We start from the raw sequence: 20,727 nt of genomic DNA on the forward strand, positions 1-20,727 counted from the left end.
AACCCCATCTCTGGGATCCAGTTCTGGCCTTCTGCAGAGGGCCAGGCAGAAGGAGGAGAGGCAGCTTAGCTTTCCAACTGCTATAAAGTTGAGACGGTGGTGACTGCTGTACTAGGGACAGTCCTAATTTCTCACCAGTAAATGAGAAAAGTGATCCTTTAGAAGCAATGTAATGCAGCTCTTAACACTACTACCCTTGACTTTTACTTTTTAATTCATATTGTTTTATCTGTCGTGATAATCTTTACTCATGGGCCCATCACCAGTCTGCCCATCTTTCAGACAGTAAACCCCACTATGGGCTGGGGTTACTTATTATCCTCGTACCTTTCGCCAGTGTTGAGTACATGGCTTTGTCAAAAGTTAATTAACAAACGAAATGATCTGAATGGATAACAATTTGGTATTTGTTCAGTGCTTGATGTGTGCCAAGCACTGTACTGAGCGCTGGGGTGGATTCGAGGTATTCCGGTCAGACTCAATTGCTCAGAGTCTCAATAGGCGGAAGAACAGGAACTGAATCCTCATTTTACAGAGGAGGAAACTGGAGCCCAGAGAAGTAAAGACTGTAAATCAGTTGTGGGCAGGGACTGTCTCTCTTTATTGTACTTTCCATGCACTTAGTACAGTGCTCTGCATACAGTAAGCGCTCAATAAATATGACTGAAAATGAATGAAGTGACTTGCACAGGGTCACGGGAGGCAAGTGGCAGAGACAGGATTAGAACCCAGTTCCTCTAACTCCCAGGCCTGTGCTCTTTTCACTAGGCACCATGTTGTTACTAATATTATAAATAAGAATAATTTGCAGTTGGATAGCACGGCCCCTTAGTTTACTCGGCATACCTATCAAATCACAAACCCATGTTGCTGAGAGCTGGAATCCTGAGGGGTGTGGAATATTCCCACTTGCATAGCACGGCTCTATCCATTTTAGACATGCCGCTGAGGATGGAAACTCTAAGGGAATTCATTCATTCAATCGTATTTATTGAGCACTTACTGTGTGCAGGGCACTGTACTAAGTGCTTGGGAAGTACAAGTTGGCAACATATAGAGATGGTCCCTACCCAACAATGGACTCACAGTCTAGAAAGGGAAGATAGACAAAGGGAATGGGTTTCTGGGCTTGCTTTGGCCTCCTGGCTACAAATGTGCCCTCCCGTAGGACCTGGTTGGGGTGACCGAGCCACTTTGAGCTCCACTCTGGCCTCAGCTGAAAGTGAGCAACTGTAAATTTTGAGGCCTTGAATATGATTACCTGCTTTGAGCATCTGCCTTCTCTAGTTTCTCCTGAAGCTGTATCCAGTCAATAAGTGCTTTGAAATCTCTTACATAATTATCCAGCATCATTAGCACCTCCTAATTAAAAAAAAGTATGCATTAAAAAGATGAAATTCTGAGACGACAATTGAAACACTGAGTAGGACATCCTAATAACTGATCTTTCCTTGATGTTTAAAAGACTAGACCCAGTTAGTTTTTCCCTTCTCAACAACCAAAGGAATAACTGAAAGACTCAATGAGGCCCAAGAGGCAATAGGAGTCTTAGGATCAAAGGTGGTAGTCCCCTTCTGGGCACACTGCTCCAGAAAGTGCTTAGTACAGTGCTTTGCACACAGTAAGCACTCAATAAATCCGACTTCCGATTTCTCACCAGTAAATGAGAAAATTGATCCTTTAGAACCAATGTATTGCAGCACTTTATAATACTACCCTTGATTTTTATTTTTTAATTGATGTTGTATCTATCACAATAATCTCTCTTTGGGGGGCCAGCACCAGTCTGCCCATCTTTTAGACTGTGAGCCCCAATGGGCTGGGGTTGGTGCCTAAATTACTTATTATCCTTGTATCTTTCCCCAGTGCTGAGTACATGACTTTGTCCAAGGTAAATTAACAAATGAAGTAATTTTAATCAATAATTTGCTATTTGTTCAGTTCACTTCTTCAATGAACGATTTAATGAAATGGCTCCCAGTGCAGGCTGTAGAGGAAATGAACCTGATGCTTGGTTGAATTAAGCAGGGGTGGGACATTCAAACAAACAAAAAAAAAACCCACAACAATCGGTTCTCCTATAATGTAGGGGTTACACACGTTTATGGGCAAGTTGCTTCAGCGCTGGCCTGTTTCAATGCCACACATGTAAGCAGTTCCTTCAAAAATGCGGACACCTAGCCCAAATAGGCTTTGCAAGAACATTCCTTAATTCTTAATCATGTTCCAGCCAAAACATGTACTGAAAACAGGTGACATGGCAGAATTCAGAACTGAGTGAACTTACTCTGAGCCACTATTGAAGAGTTGGTTTTATGAACATACTCACCGTCTCACAGCCTCATAATCACATCTCTGACATCACTAAATATTCAGTGCTCATTATGCTAATTTTTGTGCTGATATTGTTACAGATTATAAAACCATTTCCAATTTTAAGATGTACAACTAAAAGAAAAATGACAGTTTAAAAGGTAGCCTATACTACATTCTTTAGCAAGCACCAAGAAGCCACGGAGAATGCGCATGGCTTTGGTTTATGGAATGAAATTAGTCTGTTTCAGTGTGATGGAGTGAAATGGTCACAAATTATTTTGCTACATCAACTATTTAGCAAACCTTGCTTTGCCTAATCGCAAAAGCAAGAAAAAGCAAAGGGAATGGGAATTAGTGATCCAAACTGCATCACTAGTGTCTGAGCTTCCAAAGATTTAAACAGGTTTGAAAGACTGAGTTATCGATATAATCCATTTCCAATCAGTTTAGATGAGCAAACCATTTGGGTTTCATTCTACCCAGTCACAATTACCATTTTTTGCCCTTCTAATTTTCTCCTTTGGACATCTGAAATGGCATTAGCCTCACACTTTGTACTGCAAGCTGGCATGGGTTACGCTCTGGGACCCATCACCATGTACATAGTGGTGCAAATGAGAGTTCTGGGCAAGGCAACGAGTGCGGAATAAGGAAATGATGTCTGCAATGCCTCTCAGAGAGTAGTAAAGCTTTCATTGTGGAGCTGTCCGTGTAGGACTGTGGGTACCAATCGAACGGAAAACTCACTCGAGTAACAAAGTTCTTCCCAGTTTGACCACTTAAAAAGACCTCACACTCTAAACTCAGTTATCAGAAGCTTGTTTTCCAGAATGTTCAGGAAAAGACAAGAGGAAAATACCACGTTGAGAGAAAAATTACTATCCGCCACTGCAGGAGGACAGGCAAATTGTAACAATTCCCAGTAATCCTCAGCAAATTTGGAGGTGTGAGAGCCTCCATTTAGAGTTATTTCTAAACTTACAGTCCCCAGCCACCGTGAAATATAGACACAGGGACAGTAATGAAATACACCAAAATATTTATAAATGAAATTCAGCGCCACATTGATTTTAGGCACAAAAATATACTCCTTTATACCCAACACCCCAACAAAGAAGCATTGTTTACTTCTTTCCAAAGGTAACTCTTGATGCCAAATCACTGTTAATGAAAGTCTACCAAAGTCAGGAAGAGAACAAACTAGATATTTTTGCCATCTGCCTGGTCTAAAATCCACAAACACCATGTCAACTCTTAACTTCATCACACTTTAATCATCCACATGTAAAGCCTTAGAAGGAAGATTTAATTCAGAAAAACCTAAGGAGTTTACAAATAATTTCACCTGCCCAGAATACAAGCTACTCAATTTCTGGGACCAGCTGGCACACAAAAGTGCATTTGATGGCTTCGACAACCTATTTTGAGGAATGCTCAGCTCAAACATTATCAGAAATGATCAGAGCAGTACCATGCAGCTGTAATCCGAGTCATGTTTTACGAACAAGGGAATACAAACAAGACAAGCAGCTGGAGTGGCCCCATATTCACTGATGCACATCTTTCTCCCTAAAGCTATGAAGGCCATTTTGTCAAGCAGGAAGAAGCAGAACAAAAGTGGCTCTGAAAGCGCCGTTCCAGGCATCCTGATAACTACATATAGATGTACAGCTAAAATTACCAATTAGTTTACCAATTGGCTGCAACGGATTCGATTGGTTGGTAATTAATTCGAGCGACTGGCGCACACTGCAAGACGGTTGGCGCCATCCTTTTGTCCTACTGACACCCAATACGAGTGCGTGGGACCCTAGGGCCTTGGACATCAATACAGACTCGCTAGTTCACCTACAGTGGTGAGTGCAGCCGAAATGACCTGTGGTGCTGAAGCAGTGGAAACTTGTACGCTGTGTGAAGCCCCTGACCAAAACCTCGATTTAAGAAGCACAGAGTTTCCCTGGGTAGAATTTAAATCACATTATTTTTGAAGGTATAGAAGGATCCCTTCCCGTTTCTGAAGAGACGGCAAAGAAACAGCCGAATAACAACAAAAGAGTAAACGGCTTTAAAGGAAAACATTCCAGGTGGCATTTTCCTCCTGGAGTACTAATAATAATAATAATGTTGGTATTTGTTAAGCACTTACTATGTACCAAACACTGCTCTAAGCACTGGGGGAGATACAAGGTAATCAGGTTGTCCCACATTGGGCTCACAGTCTTAATCCCCATTTTCCTGATGAGGTAACTGAGGCACAGAGAAGTTAAGTGACTTGCCCAAAGTCACACAGCTAAGTGGAGGAGCCAGAATTAGAACCCATGACCTCTGACTCCCAAGCCCGCACTCTTTCCACTGAGCCATGCTGCTTCTCTAAACATCTTAAGTATCATCTGCGAACCAGCAGAATCTGTAACTCGTTCCACCCACTCAGCTGATTACTGTATTACTTTTTTTTAATGGTATTTGTTAAGCGCTTACTGTGTGCCAAGCACTGTTCTAAGCACTGGGGTAGATAGAAGGTTATCAGCTTGTCCCACATTTGGGGCTCACAGTCTTCATCCCCATTTTACAGATGAGGAAACTGAGGCACAGAGAAGTTAAGTGGCTGGCCAGAGGTCACAAAGCAAACAAGTGGTGGAGCAGGATTAGAACCCATGTCCTCTGACTCCCAAGACTGGACTCTTGTCACTAAGTCATGCTGCTTCTCTTACTCTACTTCATCTGCATGTGTATGCAGGTTGTAGAGAAGCAGCGTGGCTCAGTGGCTTAAGTGTACTAAGCGCTTAGTACAGTGCTTTGCACATAGTAAGCGCTCAATAAATACGATTGATGATTTCTATAGCAGACAAACCCACAGCATTTTGAATTTATGCTACAAACAATAAAAACTACGGTTCAGATTTTAGATGAAGTTTTCCTGTACTCTTTATGAGACAAGAAGCTGTGCATTGTAGGTGTTAAAGAAACGCATATTCTTATATTACTCAATATTCTTCCTGGTATATTTTGGTGCTCCATCTTAATTGGCCATTTCCTGTTAGCAGATCAAAATATTTTACTGCAGTGGCTAAATGCTTTTCATATTCTAGTTTGTTCCAACATCTTATACAAGTTGGCCTGACTAGATAGGTTATACTGCCAACTAAAAGCCCTACATTTCCTGTCTAAATTTAGATTCTCCAGAAACACATAAGCTAAAAGACAAACTGTAGCAAGTGTGAAAATTCATTCAGTTGTATTTATTGAGCGCTTACTTTGAGGATGGAGCTTAATTTGCGATAATACTAAAAACCAACCTGTTCACACCAAAGTGGCACATGACACACCCTTCGTTTGGGGTAATTATTAGGCTTACTTGGCAGTTTGGGTTTTTTTATGGTACTTGTTATGTGTTTATTTTGTGCCTGGCACTGTACTAAGCGCTGGGTTAGAGACAAGCTAATCAGATTGAGCACCGTCCAGGTCCCACATGGGGCTCACTGTCTTAATCCACATTTACTGAGGTAACTGAGGCACAGAGAAGTTAAGTGATTGCCCAAGGTCACACAGCACACAAGTCACAAAGCTGGCATTAGAACCCAAGTCCTTCTAACTCCCAGGCCCAAGCTCTATCCACTAGGCCATATTGCTCAAACGGGGCCAAAGAACCCATCTTGGTTTTTCTCTCCAAGATTAGACAGTCTCATTATTGCACTATTCAGTCCTCACTTTTAAGCCTTCATTCTGCGGAGGCACCATGGCCTGAATGAATGAGCACAAGCCCGAGTCGGATAACCGAGTTCTAGTCCTGGATCCAATAGACTCAATGGGCACTTTCAGCAAGTGCAGATGTTCACCCATTTTCTTTTTGGAAATGAAAAGTTTTACAGGTATAAGATAGGGGAATCCAGGGAGGTCAAGATATTATATCCATTTTTATAGCTGCAGAGTTTAAAGTAGAGAGAGATTAAATGACTTGTGGCAGTTACTCTTTTCTTGGCACTTAGTAGTTTGTACCACCCAAGCAGAAATATTCCAATCACGGTAATGATGATGATGGCATTTATTTAGCGCTTACTATGTGCAAAGCACTGTTCTAAGCGCTGGGGAGGTTACAAGGTGATCAGATTAATCCCCATTTCACAGATGAGGGAACTGAGGCACAGAGAAGTGAAGTGACTTGCCCAAAGTCACACAGCTGACAGTTGGCGGAGCTGGGATTTGAACTCATGACCTCTGACTCCAAAGCCCGTGCTCTTTCCACTGAGCCAAACTGCTTCTCTAATCAGGCGAGGCCAATTTGATTGAGGCAAACAAGTTATGGGATGTTTTATCTAGTCATTTCCTCTGGGATGGGCAGGATACCTCATCTGTAAAATGGGGATTAAGACTGTGAGCCTCACGTGGGACAACTTGATCACCTTGTAACCTCCCCAGCGCTTAGAACAGTGCTTTGCACATAGAAAGCGCTTAATAAATAAATGCCGTTATTATAAATACGTATGCTCACGGTACCGTCTAATGACACTGCTGCCGCTTTGACCAAGCCAGCCTCTATCCTTGGGAGCCAATTTGCCCAGGACATTCCACCCTGCATTGGAATTCCTTGATTTCTGGAATTTCTGTGATTTTCTGGAAGAACTGAAGGCGGAACTCTCTTGTCCAGTGCCCCTGGGGCAAATGAAAAACTTCCAGGCACCTGATGAAACTTGGGGTAAATGAACAAGTCTGGTAATGCAACTCTGGTCGAGATTTGAGGCTGGAAAAAAAATTGGTAGCTCAACATCACTCCTTAATCAATCAATGGCATTTATCGAGTGCTTACTCATTGCAGAGCACAGGACTAAGCACTTGGGGGAGTGCAGTAAAACAGAATTGGAGACACATTTCCTGCCTACAAAGAGCTAATTCAAAATGGGGCAATTTCCCACTTTTAACCGCCATTTAAACTTTCTATGGTTTCACAGAAAAAAAGTGGAAGGCCCAGAAAGGAAATTCAAACTATGTTTCAGCTATTGAAGCAGTACAGTCATTATACCATACATCCTCTGGGGTGCTATCGGAGACTCAGAAAATAGTTACTAAACACTGAGATATCAATCAATGATCACGTGGCAAATGACACAAATAAACTTTTTCTCCTTCCAATACTTTTTAAAAAATGATTGGATTATACTCTAAATCATATGACTTTTTTTAAACACAGAAAATTTCCCTAGGACAGAAAATAGCTGAGTAACAAAACTACCTAACAACCCAAAACCCTTCTAAAAATCTTTTTGCTCCTGTACATTTTGAAAGCTGCTTTTAATGAATCATATTTGCACGCTACTCCCAAAACTAATTTGGCTGTTCCTGATTTAGGCAGAAAATAGATTCACATGATAAGATGTAAATTCTATTTAGACCCTTCATCTGTTACAATGATTGGATAATGGTTTCCAGAGTTTTCTGAGTCTCTAGTCACGCTGAATGTGAAGACAGAATTTTTATCTAACATTTCCATAAAGATCGACTGTTCTGGCGTTTCTCAATTAGTATGATTGTTTACTGCTTATTAAGTAATAGCATGTGCAATTCATATTTATTAAAAGGGTATCTCTCAACTGAATAGCTGGAGATGTGCTGTACTTTCAGTCTCCGTTATGCATCTATTACGAACATAAAATTATCTCTGATTGGAAAACACCTTACAGTGACATTCCACCCGGGCAATGTTTAGGTACAGACATCAGTCACCCTTTTTCCCCACCAGAAAGTGAATTAGAAGAGGGATAACTCTCTCAGCAGAGAGGGTGCAGTGTCCAATTAGGACATGAAACAGAAACCAAAGAATGGGAGAAAAGGCTGAATGTCACTTGTGCCACCTGCAGCAGATAAGGTAAACACACAGAAAGATGGAAAGAGAATCAGTCACTTAAGGGTTGTAACGTTCATTGCAATGGATAAGTTGGAACAACTTTAAAAGGCGCTTTTCATTTGCAAAACGACGTACTGCAAAAGAGGAGTTTACTGACTGTGCAGAAGAGAGACTCACAAATTAAGTCACTGAAGCCAAGTCATGATTTCTGATAAACTCATGCAGATCAATGCTTTTTACTGGGTTTTTCTGTTTGTTTGGTGGGGGCGGGGGCAGGAAAAGCTAATTTCCCTAATTACCTAACTGGGCCATGTTTTAAATCAAAAACGGCAATTATCAGAAACTCATTTTTAAATTGAGTACTGGACCAACCAGCCTTACCTTACACTCCACCACACTCTGATCTGACTCACAAGTGACATAGATTTCGTCAACAGCCCGGCGAAGATTGTCAAAAAGGAATGCCCAGTATCGAGCTCTTAGATCAATTTTCCGAGGATGCCTGATTTTTGTGGGACTTTTATCAAAGTGTTTCTCTCCAGCTGAAGACGGTGTTATTTTACTGTCTATGGCTGCATTCTGCGGAAAGAAAACATGAAAAAATATACAAATAATAATGGGCCTAGGGATTGACTTTTTTGTGCAATATATATTTTTTCGAATATAAACACTTTCAAACAAAACATCATTCATCTAGGTTTATACCATACCACCCTGTCTGAGTTCATCAAAGCAAAGACACTCAACCTTAAAAGGGGCAGATATGCAAAGCTGAGACTTGGTTTTCAACTTTTCCTATTAAATAGGGAAGATTAAATGGGGCGATATAATTTTACAGCAAAACTAAAATAGCACTAATGGACTTCTTACTAACGTGGATTCATACAGTACATGTTCCTGAGATAGAAACACTGCTACACCAAGACATAGTCACTTGCATATATAGACTAGGCACATTTAGCCATATATCCAGTCCTTTACAATTTGAGGTACTATATTAAAAGGATGGGAACACAAAATACTGTAGGACTGTAATATAAGTGAGAAACAGAAGACTGACTTGGCTGAATTCAGTATAGACATAAAATTGGCAGTACAAAATCTTTGCCTTTTATTACTGTTGCCATTTTACTTACAGGTGATTCAATAAAATGCAACCGCATTTTCAAAAAAAGAGAAACTTGCAATTATTCAGAATATCCACATAAAATTGACTTGCCCTTGATGAAGTATGACCTAAGATTATTGAGTTTTTGCTATAATTGTGTTGTCAGTCATTCGTATTTGTACTAAGCACTGTACAAAGCGCTTGACAGAGTACAATAGACACGGTCCCTGCCCACAGAAAAATCCACCATCAAATGTACAAGACAAAGTTTGACTGGAATTTTTTTAAGGTGAAACAAGTCAGAAGCTTCAAATACATCTGTAAATGCATTTAATGTATAGCCTTATTTACAATAAAAATGAGTTTATAGAATTTTGACAAAACCAAATTCCATTTCACAATCTCCTCAATCAAGTTTTCTGCATTAAAAAACCTACCGAAAGAAATTGACCAGAAATAGAAAATGATAAACATAAAAAAGGAATTAAAATATACATATTTGTTCTTGGTGATTTTTTATAAAATAGCTTCCTATGTTTGCGAAAAAGCATTCTTCAGGACATGTGGGCAGAACTTTAAATTCTGAAAATACAAACTTCGCAAATGCTTTAAGGTGCTATATCATAGCATCAGTCCACGAATCAAGTGGATATGCATTTCACTTACACAAAGGAGGAACAGAATTCAAAACCTTAATGTGACACTACACCCTAGACGAACAAATTAGCTATGCAACACTCTGATACTGAGCGAATGAGACAAATTGACAAGCTTCAATTAGGGCCAGATGTGACGGTTGGCTTTTTGCTCAGGGAGCAGAAGAGTCCCAGCACAGAGTAGCATCTGCAAACAAACCTTATACACCTTACTCTTATTTTCCAACTCCAGGCTACTGGTCCTCATCCATTACAAACACTTTCTATTCACAAGGGTATCTTTGGTAGCTGTAATAATTCTGCTACTGTTCAGGCTCAAATCTAGAAAAAAATAGGAATCATCGCTACTGGAAAAAAAGACAAAATGAAATCTCCAGTTAAAGGGCCAAAAATGTGTCAGTGGATCCGAGTGAGATGATCTAGCTAAGCAATCAACAAAAAATGACAAAAAAGTGAAGAAAAAGTGCTTCAAATTTTAGAAATTGAGATATGACCGAAGAGCCACAGAAAGCTAAGTGCTCTGAATACTAATTTTTTTACGATATTTGTTAAGCACTTACTATGTACCAGGCACTGTACTAAGCGCTTGGGTAGATAAAAGCTAATCAGGTTGGACACAGTCCATGTCCCACATGGGGGTCACAGTCTTCATACCCATTTTACAGAACCCTACTATCAGAAAGGGAAGACGACTTGAAGGGCTTATTACTAAAAGTTAAGGAACACAGCAAAAAGATGGGCCGATATTTGAACGTCAAGAAAACAGAGATCACGACAACTGGAAGTTTTATCACATTTGTAGTGGATGGAGAGAAAACTGAAATAGTTGACAATTTTTCTCTCCTGTGATCGATAGTCAATAGTAAAGGAAATAGTAGCCAAGAAGTATGCTGAAGATTAATGTTAGGAAGACTAGCTATGAAGAGCCTGGAAAATGTCAAGAAATGTGCTGATGTAACGATTGCCACAAAAATACAAATTGTCAATTGTATGGTATTTCCAGTGACAATATATGGACCCAAAAGCTGGACTGTGAAAACACAGGATAGAAAGAACATTGATTCTTTTGAAATATGGTGTTGGAGAAGGCTTTTGCGAGTACCGTGGACTGCCCGCAACACAAACAAATGGATTTTAGAGCAAATTAAACCAAAGTGGTGTTTGGAAGGAGTCATTTGGGACTCTATTTAGATTAGCATATTTTGGACACGTAATCAGGACTAATTCTCTGGAGAAGACACTAATGCTAGGAAATGTCCAGGGAAAATGTGGAAGAGGCAGACCAGCTGCTAGATGGATAGAGACCATAACAATGATAATGGAAGAACCATTAGAGAGGTTGCGGATTACGGCAGAGGACAGGACGTTCTGGAGAAAGTGTATCCATATGAATCGGAAACCACTCAACAGCACTTATTAAGAATAACAACTATTTGAGTGTGATGTCTTACTCCCGCTTAGCCACTCTGAACCCCACCACTGGCAAAAGCCTGGAGGAAAGCTAGGTCTGTCTACCACATCATCATCAATCGTATTTATTGAGCGCTTACTGTGTGCAGAGCACTGTACTAAGCGCTTGTTTGTGGTGTGCGGCCTATTAAGGAACAGTGCCTTCAGCCCGTTACTTTTATAGGTCGAGGAGCAGAGCCGCCTAATGGAAAGAGCACAGTCCTGGGAGTCAGAGGACCTGGGGTCTAATCCCAGCTCTGCCACTCGTCTGCTGTATTATAATACTACTACTAATAATAATAATAATAATAGTGAAGAAGCAGCGTGGCTCAGTGGAAAGAGCATGGGCTTGGGAATCAGGGGTCATGGGTTCCAATCCCGGCTCCACCACATCTGCTGTGTGACCTTGGGCAAGGCACTTAACTTCTCTTAGCCTCAGTTACCTCATCTGTAAAATGGGGATTAGGACTGTGAGCCCCACATGGGACAACCTGATCACCTTGTATCCCCCACCACCCCCCACCAGCGCTTGGAACAGTGCGTCACACATAGTAAGCGCTTAACAAATGCCATCATTATTATTATTATTATTATGGTATTTTGACCTTGGGCAAGTCACCTTACCTATCTGTGCCTCGGTTTCCTAATCTTTAAAGTGGAGATCAAGTCTGAGTCCCATGTGGGACTATGACTGTGTCCAACTTGATTATCCTGCATCTACCCCAGTGCTCAGTACAGTCCCCAGCACATAGCATGCATCTAACAAGTACCAGAAAAAAAAAAACCAAGAACAAACTGGTACTCTAGACTGTATGCTAGTTATGGGCAGGGAACGTGTCCACTTAGTACAGCACTCTGCACATAGTTATTATTATGTGCTGTCAAGTCGTTTCCGATTCATAGTGACTCCGTGGATATAGTTAAGTGCTAAATGAAAGTGAAAAAGCACCCAACTGGTTAAACTGCATATCTTTTTACACCCTATCGGATTCCACCATGGCAGCTAGGGTGCAGGGGATCACGTGCTTTGCAAGATCACCTGCCTGCAGCCCAGAAGACTCAAATTAGCAAAGAACACAATAGGGCACTTGTGAAGAAGTAGTAGTACTAGCATTGATTAAGCATCCACTTCGGTGCAGTGCATTGCACTAGGCACTTGGAAAGTACAGAATAATGAAGCGGCATGTTATAAATATAAAAATATTTACAACACTGTCAAAATTAAGTGAACGTATATGCATGAGTATTACGGAGGGTGTAAAGTGCTAGAGACGATTTGCTCCCATATTCCCTCAGACTCCTTCATCACCACCAACAAGACTTGGAACCTATTTTGTCTATTTGTTTGTGTGTTGATGTTGCATCATTCCTTTTGTTTCTGAATCCGATCCCTTTATCCCACTTAAACTTTTAGATGGTGAGCCCCATGAGAGATAGGGACTAATTCCCACCTGGGCACTTTTTCCCTGTGCTCAGTACAGTGTTCTGCATCCTGTAAGCACATTAAAAAATATATTATTACCACCCTAAAGCTGACACGAAGGGGAGGAAACTCGCTCCCTGGGCAGATCTGAGCCAAGAATCTGTGATTGGGGCAGGGGGATGGGGGGACGGGACGGTGTGTGTGTGTGTGTGTGTGTGTGTGTGTGTGTGTGTGTGTGTGTGTGTGTGTGTGTGTGTGTGTGTGTGTGTGTGTGTGTGTGTGTGTGTTTTGTGGGATGGATAAGTGGTCTCCAGAGGCTGGATGACATCCTCCTCTCACCCTTCTCTTTCCCTCCTCTTTTCCTTCTCCCCTCTCCCTAATGACATCACAAGTCAGGGAACTATAAATTGCTTTTTACACCCTATGGGCTCCAAAGTTTCCTTGTTTTGGGCTGGGGTTGGGGGGAGTTCTGCTAAAAAAAAAAAAAAAATTATCGACCCCCTGATATAGACCATGCCATGCAACAGACGTCAAGTTATTACAATATTAACGCTTATTTCCATATAAGTAACATTTCTGAAAAACTTCTGTAGGTACAAAAGAAATCTATTACGCCCCAATTTTTATTGTTTAATTTACACCTTTTTTCCCCACTGAAAAAAGTTTCCAAGATTTGGGGAGTTTATTTGTTGTCAGTATATACCCTTTGATACTGATAAACACTTATATGAAAGAAGAGACGTTAAAATAATTCACACACTTGGAGTAAATTCAATGCACTGTTTTGTGAAATAGATCTAAGTTAACAAAGAAGTTTATCCAAATGAAACAGAATATGCACTATTTAGATAGTGACCTGTTAAATCTATATATCACAGCATTTTCAGCAACTAAAACTATAACCAATAGCTCATATAGTATACCTGTTTAGTAGTTTTATGAGAGCCATGAATGGTTCGCTTAGATTTTCCACCCGTTTGCCATTTAGATTTTCCTACAAAGGAAAATATTAAGTTATTGTTAATACAATAACATAAATGCATTTAACTGTCAAGCATCCTAACACTTAACCTTTCAATCTGCAATGAGCAGGAAATGGTGCCATTTCTTCATAGTCAATATGAACAAGTGAAGTAGTCAAAAACAGGTTTCCAACACCCTAGAGATTTTCTCTACAAGTAATTTCTCAGAAGTAGAAAAAAAAACCATTTTCTTAAAAGGACTATGTACTTTAGTTGCCTTGAAAGTGAAATTATTGGTGTTTCCTTTATTTCCACATCAGCTCTGAAGCACATTTATTTAAATTAATTTGAATTTTAAGGATTAGAGGTCCATGTAAAAATAAAGATTGAATGTCTCTTCCTATAATTATTCTACTCTAGGAAATTTAATTTATAACTACCAGAACTAGCTATTTTTTAAAAAAACTAATCCTTTCTGTCCAAGGTGGGATTTTCACTTTCACAATAACATTGTTTGAATTCTACTATTTTTGCATCTTCTATCATTTTATCTTCTATAAAGCAAATGAGAAGCCAAATCGTTTGAGTTTCAGAATACGTATCTTTTAAAGGGTTTAAAAAGGGATCCAATAGGGTTCATTTCAAATCATGACGCACTATGCTATTGACCAAATGGAAAAAAATTAGGAATTCTGTGACACTCAAATATTCATTGTAGTATATTAGAAAGACTACCTTTTATCAGTTGTCTCTACAGGCATAAGCCTAAACAGCATGCAATATTCATTCACTCAACCGTATTTATAGAGCACTTACTGTGTGCAGAGCACTGTACAATAGCCACCAAAACCAGAATACATAGAGGTAGTCAAAAAATACACAATCCAAAATACAGTCTAAAACTGTACTAACATGATTACTGGAATTTGAGGTGTCACAACACAGAGTCAAAAGGATAACAACAGTTTTACAGTAAAGCACTTATCAGATGAGCTCAATTTGACACAGCCTATTTTACAGCCCGAGTACTGATTTTTCCAAGAGTTTAAAGATTTGAATGGCACAAGATTTTAAATTAATGAGCAAAACATAAAAGGGATGGAGCCAATACAAACTGCAACACATACAACTTTTCTATCAATTTCCATAGAGCAGTATGGAATAATCACAGCATTCTTTAAGCCTTTATGTGTGTCAAGCACTGTACTAAACAATAATCAGCTCAGACACAGCTCCTGTCTTCATGAGGCTCACAACCCACAATGAGCTCACAGTTTAACAGTCTTAATCCCCATTTTGCAGATGAGGAAACTGAGAAATTAAGTGATTTGCTCTCAGTCCCACAGCAGACAAGTGGAAGAGCCAGGACTAGAACTTCGGCCCTCTGACTCCCAGGCTGTGCTCGAAGCAGTGTGGCCTAATGGATAGCGTATGGGCGTGGGAGTCGGAAGGACCTGGGTTCTAATTCTGGCTCTGCCACTTGCCTGCTGGGTGAACTTGGGCAAATCACTTCACTTCTCTGTGCCTCGGTTACCTCAACTGTAAAAAGGGGATTAATACTGTGAGCTCCATGGGGGGCAGGGATTGTGCCAACCCGATTTGCTTGTATCCATCTCAGAACTTAGTACTATGCCAAGCACACAGAAAGAGCTAAACAAATACCACAATTCATTCATTCAATTGTATTTATTGAGGACTTACTGTGTGCAAAGCACTGTACTAAGCTCCTGGAAGTACAAGTTGGCAACATATAGAGACGGTCCCTTCCCAACAACGGGCTCACAGGCTAGAAGGGGAAGACAGACAACAAAACAAAACATGTGGACAGGTGTCAAGTCATCAGAATAAACAGAAGTAAAGCTAGATGCACATCATTGACAAAATAAATAGAATAGTAAATATGTACAAGTAAAATAAATAGAGTAATAAATCTGTACAAACATATGCAGGTGCTGTGGGGAGGGGAATGAGATAGGGTTGGGGGGATGGGGAGGGGGAGAGGAGAAAGGGGGCTCAGTCTGGGAAGGCCTCCTGGAGGAGGTGAGCTCTCAGTAGGGCTTTGAAGGGAGGAAGAGAGCTGGCTTGGCGGATGTGCGGAGGGAGGGCATTCCAGGCCAGGAGGAAGACGTGGGCCGGGGGTCGACGGCAGGACAGGCGAGAACGAGGCACGGTGAGGAGGTTAGCGGCAGAGGAGCAGAGGGTGCGGGCTGGGCTGTAGAAGGAGAGAAGGGAGGTGAGGTAGGAGGGGGCGAGGTGATGGACAGCCTTGAAGCCGAGAATGAGGAGTTTTTGCTTGATGCATAAGTTAACTGGTAGCCACTGGAGATTTTTGATGAGGGGAGTAACATGCCCAGAGAGTTTCCGCACAAAGATGATTTGGGCAGCAGCTTGAAGTATAGACTGAAGTGGGGAGAGACAAGTGGATGGGAGATCGGAGAAGAGGCTGATGCAGTAATCCAGTCAGGATAGGATGAGAGACTGAACCAGCAAGGTAGCAGTTTGGATGGAGAGGAAAGGGCGGATCTTGGTGATGTTGCGGAGGTGAGACTGGCAGGCTTTGGTGACCGATTGGATGTGAGGGGTGAACAAGAGGGCAGAGTCAAGGATGACACCAAGGTTGGAGGCTTGTGAGACAGGAAGGATGGTAGTGCCATCTACAGTGACAGAAAAGTCAGGGAGAAGACAGGGCTTGGGAGGGAAGATAAGGAGTTCAGTCTTGGACATACTGAGTTTTAGATGTCAGGCAGACATCCAGATGGAGATGTCCTGGTGGCAGGAGGAGACCCGAGCCTGAAGGGAGGGAGAGAGAGCAGGGGCAGAGATGTAGATTTGGGTGTCATCAGCGTAGAGATGATTGTTGAAGCCGTGGGAGCGAATGAGTTCACCAAGGGAGTGAGTGTAGATAAGAACTGACCCTTGAGGAACCCCTACAGTAAGGGGATGGGAGGGGGAGGAGGAGCCCACAAAGGAGACTGAGAATGAACGGCTGGAGAGATAAGAGGAGAACCAGGAGAGGACGGACTCTGTGAAGCCAAGGTTGGATAGCATGCTGAGGAGAAGGGGGTGGTCCACAGTGTCAAAGACAGCTGAGAGGTAGAGGAGGATTAGGATAGAGTAGGAGCCGTTGGCTTTGGCAAGAAGGAGGTCATTGGTGACCTTTGAGAGGGCAGTTTTGGTGGAATGTAGGGGATGAAAGCCAGACTGGAGGGGGTCGAGGAGAGTTGGCGTTAGAGGAATTCGAGGCAGTGGGTGTAGACAACTCATTCAAGGAGTTTGGAAAGGAATGGTAGGAGGGAGATAGGGTGATAACTAGAAGGGGAGGTGGGGTCAAGAGTGGGTTTTTTTTAGGATGGGGGAGAGGAGGGTATGTTTGAAGGCAGCGGGGAAGGAACCAGTGGCGAGTGAGAGATTGAAGATGGAAGTTAAGGAGGGGAGGATTTTTCCACTACTCTCTGCTGAATAAAGTTCACCTTCATGAAATTAAAACAACGTAACAATAGTTAGAATTTGCAGTGTGAGCTTAAATAAACTTGGAGTAATGTACTAATAGACCAAGATCGAGGAGGCCATGACAACCCTCATGTGACCAGCAAAAACAATATGACATTAAAGCAGCACCAAGCTCCCTACCAAGCTTAAATTCTTCAGTGTAGTGGTGATATTCTGTTATTGTTATTTATAGTATTTAGGATGTATCTCCCTTCTCAGGGTCACACCTAAAGAGTTTCCAGTACTCTACCAGTTTCGACTATGGGAAGGAGAGTCAAGCAGAGGCCTATCCATTCCATTCCTAGTTTGGGCAGTGGCTAGGGAGTGGAAGGCAATCTGCTACAAATCAAAATTCACCTGTGCTGGGCAGCAGTGGCATGGGAGACAGTCGAGGGTGGAAACTCAAGTTTACCGCGCGGAAGGAGACAATGGTAAACTACTTCCACATTTTTACCAAGAAAACTCTACGAATACACTACCAAAATGACTGCAGATGGAGGTGGAGTGTTCTGGGAGAGATGTGTCCCTGGCGTCGCTAAGGGTCGGTGACGACTCGATAGCAAATTGCAGTTACTGTAGAGTTGAAAGTTGAAATTAAAGGAATCTCTTGGACTTTTTAAGGCAGCTATTGTGTTCCTGTCCTTGTTCTGTGCCCTAGGCTTAGGCACTCTTAGGGGTATGAAAAGTTAGTTGAAAATGTTTGAGTTAGTTTTGGGTGAATATTGCTTCAAAAGCTATGACGCTTAAATGGAAGATTAGTCAGCACTTGCTGAATACTTGGCTATTTTCTCCCATAAATAATCCTACCTCTGATTTTTATAATGCTTGGAGCATAGAATGTTTTCACGTGTATTATTTGTATGTGTATTTTTAGTATATCTTAGACCAGACCAGTAAGTACTTACTGTGTGCAGACCACTATACTAAGCATTGTAGAAAAAAGTGCAGGTGACAGTTTAAACATGGTCCCTGCCGTTCAAGGGACTCACAATCAAACCGGGAAGGTAGCAGGAAAGCTGAAATAATATAAATACATAACAATACAGAAGACAACATAAGGGTGCAGAGCACAAGTCCAGTGAAATGGGGATCAACTAGGAAGATGCTGATCTTTGAGAAGCAGTGTGGCATACTGGATAAAATCCGAGCCTAGGAGTCAGAAGAACCTGGGTTCTAATCCCAGCTCCGCCACTTGTCTGCTGTGTGACCTTGGGAAAGTTACTTCCCTTTCCTGTGCCTCGTTATCTTATCTGTAAAATGGGGATTAAGACTGTTGTACTGTAAACTCACTGACGACAGGAATGTGTCTGTTATATTGTACTCTCCTAAGTGCTTAGCACAGTGCTTTGCACAAAATAAGCACTCAATACAATTGAATGAATGAATGTGAGCCTTATGTGGGACATGGACTATGTTCAACCTCATTAGCTTGTATTTACCCCAGAACTTAGTACAGTGCCTGGCACATAGTAAGTGCTCAAATACCATTATTAAAAAAAAAAACTCTACTCAAGCATGCCTCGGATTCTGGACTTCAGCTTCCACGATGCTATGTATTCAATAAACACTTCAATTGTGGACCAGTGATGTCCGAATTAAATGTAGAAAAATAATCAAAATGCAACTCTGGACTATAAGCATCCTAAAGAAAGCAAATTTGCTGAACATACAGTAAAAAGTTGAAAAGAAAAAGCAGCATACCCTGATCATCAAAGAGAATGTAATATATTCCTAATTTATTGGCATGGACTCCTCAAAAATGGGGTCAAGAATAAAAAATATTGAAAAATACTGTACAAATGATTGAATTATATCAGTTGCTACAACTCTAAGTTTAAAATATCCAGTCAAATCAGGTGTGTAGTTGAAAGTCATTTCCGGGTGGTTTTAACATGCAAGGCTGGCACTTAAACACCACAAAATCTGTGTAAACAGTGTGATCTTGGCTGCTTAAAGGAAGCGATATTTTATCAAGGATGAACTGTTCTTAAACAACTTCTCTAGTGTACCTGGCATAGACAGACCTGTCTTTCAGCAATAGCAAAGCAGCTTTTGGAATTTTACTACTCTTTCTTTTAACAAATATTTTTTGTGGCAAAGCAAGAAAAATCACATTTTTTTCTTTTGCATCCTGTAAAATAAATGAAAAGACAAAATGCTGAAACTTATTGCACTTTACGTATCCTGAATTTATAACGCATGTTTCTAACTATTTAGAGGCAGATGGGTCAAGGGTTTATGCATTTGATCTAGATGATCTAGATCCCCAAATTTTGACTGAGTCATTCCGTTTGAGTGAATTCTGTACGCCGCCGGCTGTTACGGAGCCATGACATTAAAAATGGTATAATCAACTCAAGGTCTCATTCTAATTCCCCTGAATACAGAGAGCTTACCTTCTAATGGGAGAATGTAGTAGGGTGGCTCAAGCAGAGCTTTTTTTGGAAAAATTCAAGAAAATAAAATGGTCTGCTGTAAACACTGGGTGGAGTTGCTATTGGGGGATATGGGGTAGGGGAAGGAGGATGCGATGGAGGATTGATTGATGGATTGATTGAATTCAATTCAGTCATATTTATTGAGCACTTACTGTATGCAGAGCACTCTACTAAGCATTTGGAAAGGACAATTCAGCAATAGAGACAATCCTTGGTCACACCGGGCTTAGATGAGAATGAGCCCCCTTTCCCAGACTGAGCCCCCTTTTCTCTCTCTTCCTCCCCATCCCCCTCCGGCCCTACCTCTTTCCCCTCCCCACAGCACTTGTGTGTGTATATATATATATATACACATATATATATATGTATATTTGTACAGATTTATTACGCTATTTATTTTACTTGTACATATTTACTATTCTATTTATTTTGTTAATTTGCATATAGCTTTAATTCTATTTGTTCTGACAATTTTGACACCTGTCTACATGTTTTGTTTTGTTGTCTGTCTCCCCCTTCTAGACTGTGAGCCCGTTGTTGGGTAGGGACCGTCTCTATATGTTGCCGACTTGTACTTCCCAAGCGCTTAGTACAGTGCTCTGCACACAGTAAGCGCTCAATACGACTGAATGAATGCATGAATCTAGAGCATGACCCCTAGATATATATATATATATAAACTGTTCAATTTTGCCTTTGGCAAAGGAAAGAGCCAAGATTTAACAAATCTTCTCCCTTCATCCCATCGATCTTCCTACCCAAGAATTCCAAATCCTTTCCTTCCTCTCTACTCAAAAAGCTGCCACCGTGGCCCACACTCTAGTCACACTATGTCCTCTCCCTGATCTCCCCTCCTCTGGTCTCTTCCCTTCCAATTTATGCTTCCTCCTGCTGTACAGATCATCTTCCTGAAACATCACTCAGCCTACATCTCTCCTTCCCTCAAAATCCTCCACTAGCTCCCTGTTTCTTAAGATCGAACAAAAATTCCTCCCAACTGGCTTCAAGGCTCTCCACCACCTGGCCCCACCTCAACTATCTGCTGCT

At 41.2% G+C, this 20,727-nt stretch overlaps 1 protein-coding gene and 1 non-coding gene across 5 annotated transcripts in view; one reads left to right on the forward strand and one right to left on the reverse strand.

The window, feature by feature from the left end:
* The window catches only part of SCAPER (S-phase cyclin A associated protein in the ER), a 291,810-nt gene that overhangs the window by 246,493 nt on the left and 24,590 nt on the right, over positions 1 to 20,727 (reverse strand). For all 4 annotated transcript variants that reach the window (XM_038767151.1, XM_038767150.1, XM_038767149.1 and 1 more), the window contains 3 exons: positions 13,715 to 13,785; positions 8,537 to 8,734; positions 1,262 to 1,362 (listed from right to left, as the gene is read on the reverse strand). In XM_038767151.1, the coding sequence (XP_038623079.1) occupies positions 1,262 to 1,362; positions 8,537 to 8,734; positions 13,715 to 13,785 (370 nt within the window). The remainder of the gene's footprint in view (positions 1 to 1,261; positions 1,363 to 8,536; positions 8,735 to 13,714; positions 13,786 to 20,727) is intronic.
* On the forward strand, positions 17,452 to 17,589 carry LOC119946235. The gene has a single exon (XR_005456345.1). It is a non-coding gene; the product is annotated as a small nucleolar RNA SNORA7 (small nucleolar RNA).

The sequence above is a fragment of the Tachyglossus aculeatus genome, chromosome 26, assembly GCF_015852505.1.
Source record: "Tachyglossus aculeatus isolate mTacAcu1 chromosome 26, mTacAcu1.pri, whole genome shotgun sequence".
Taxonomy (NCBI): Eukaryota; Metazoa; Chordata; class Mammalia; order Monotremata; family Tachyglossidae; genus Tachyglossus; species Tachyglossus aculeatus.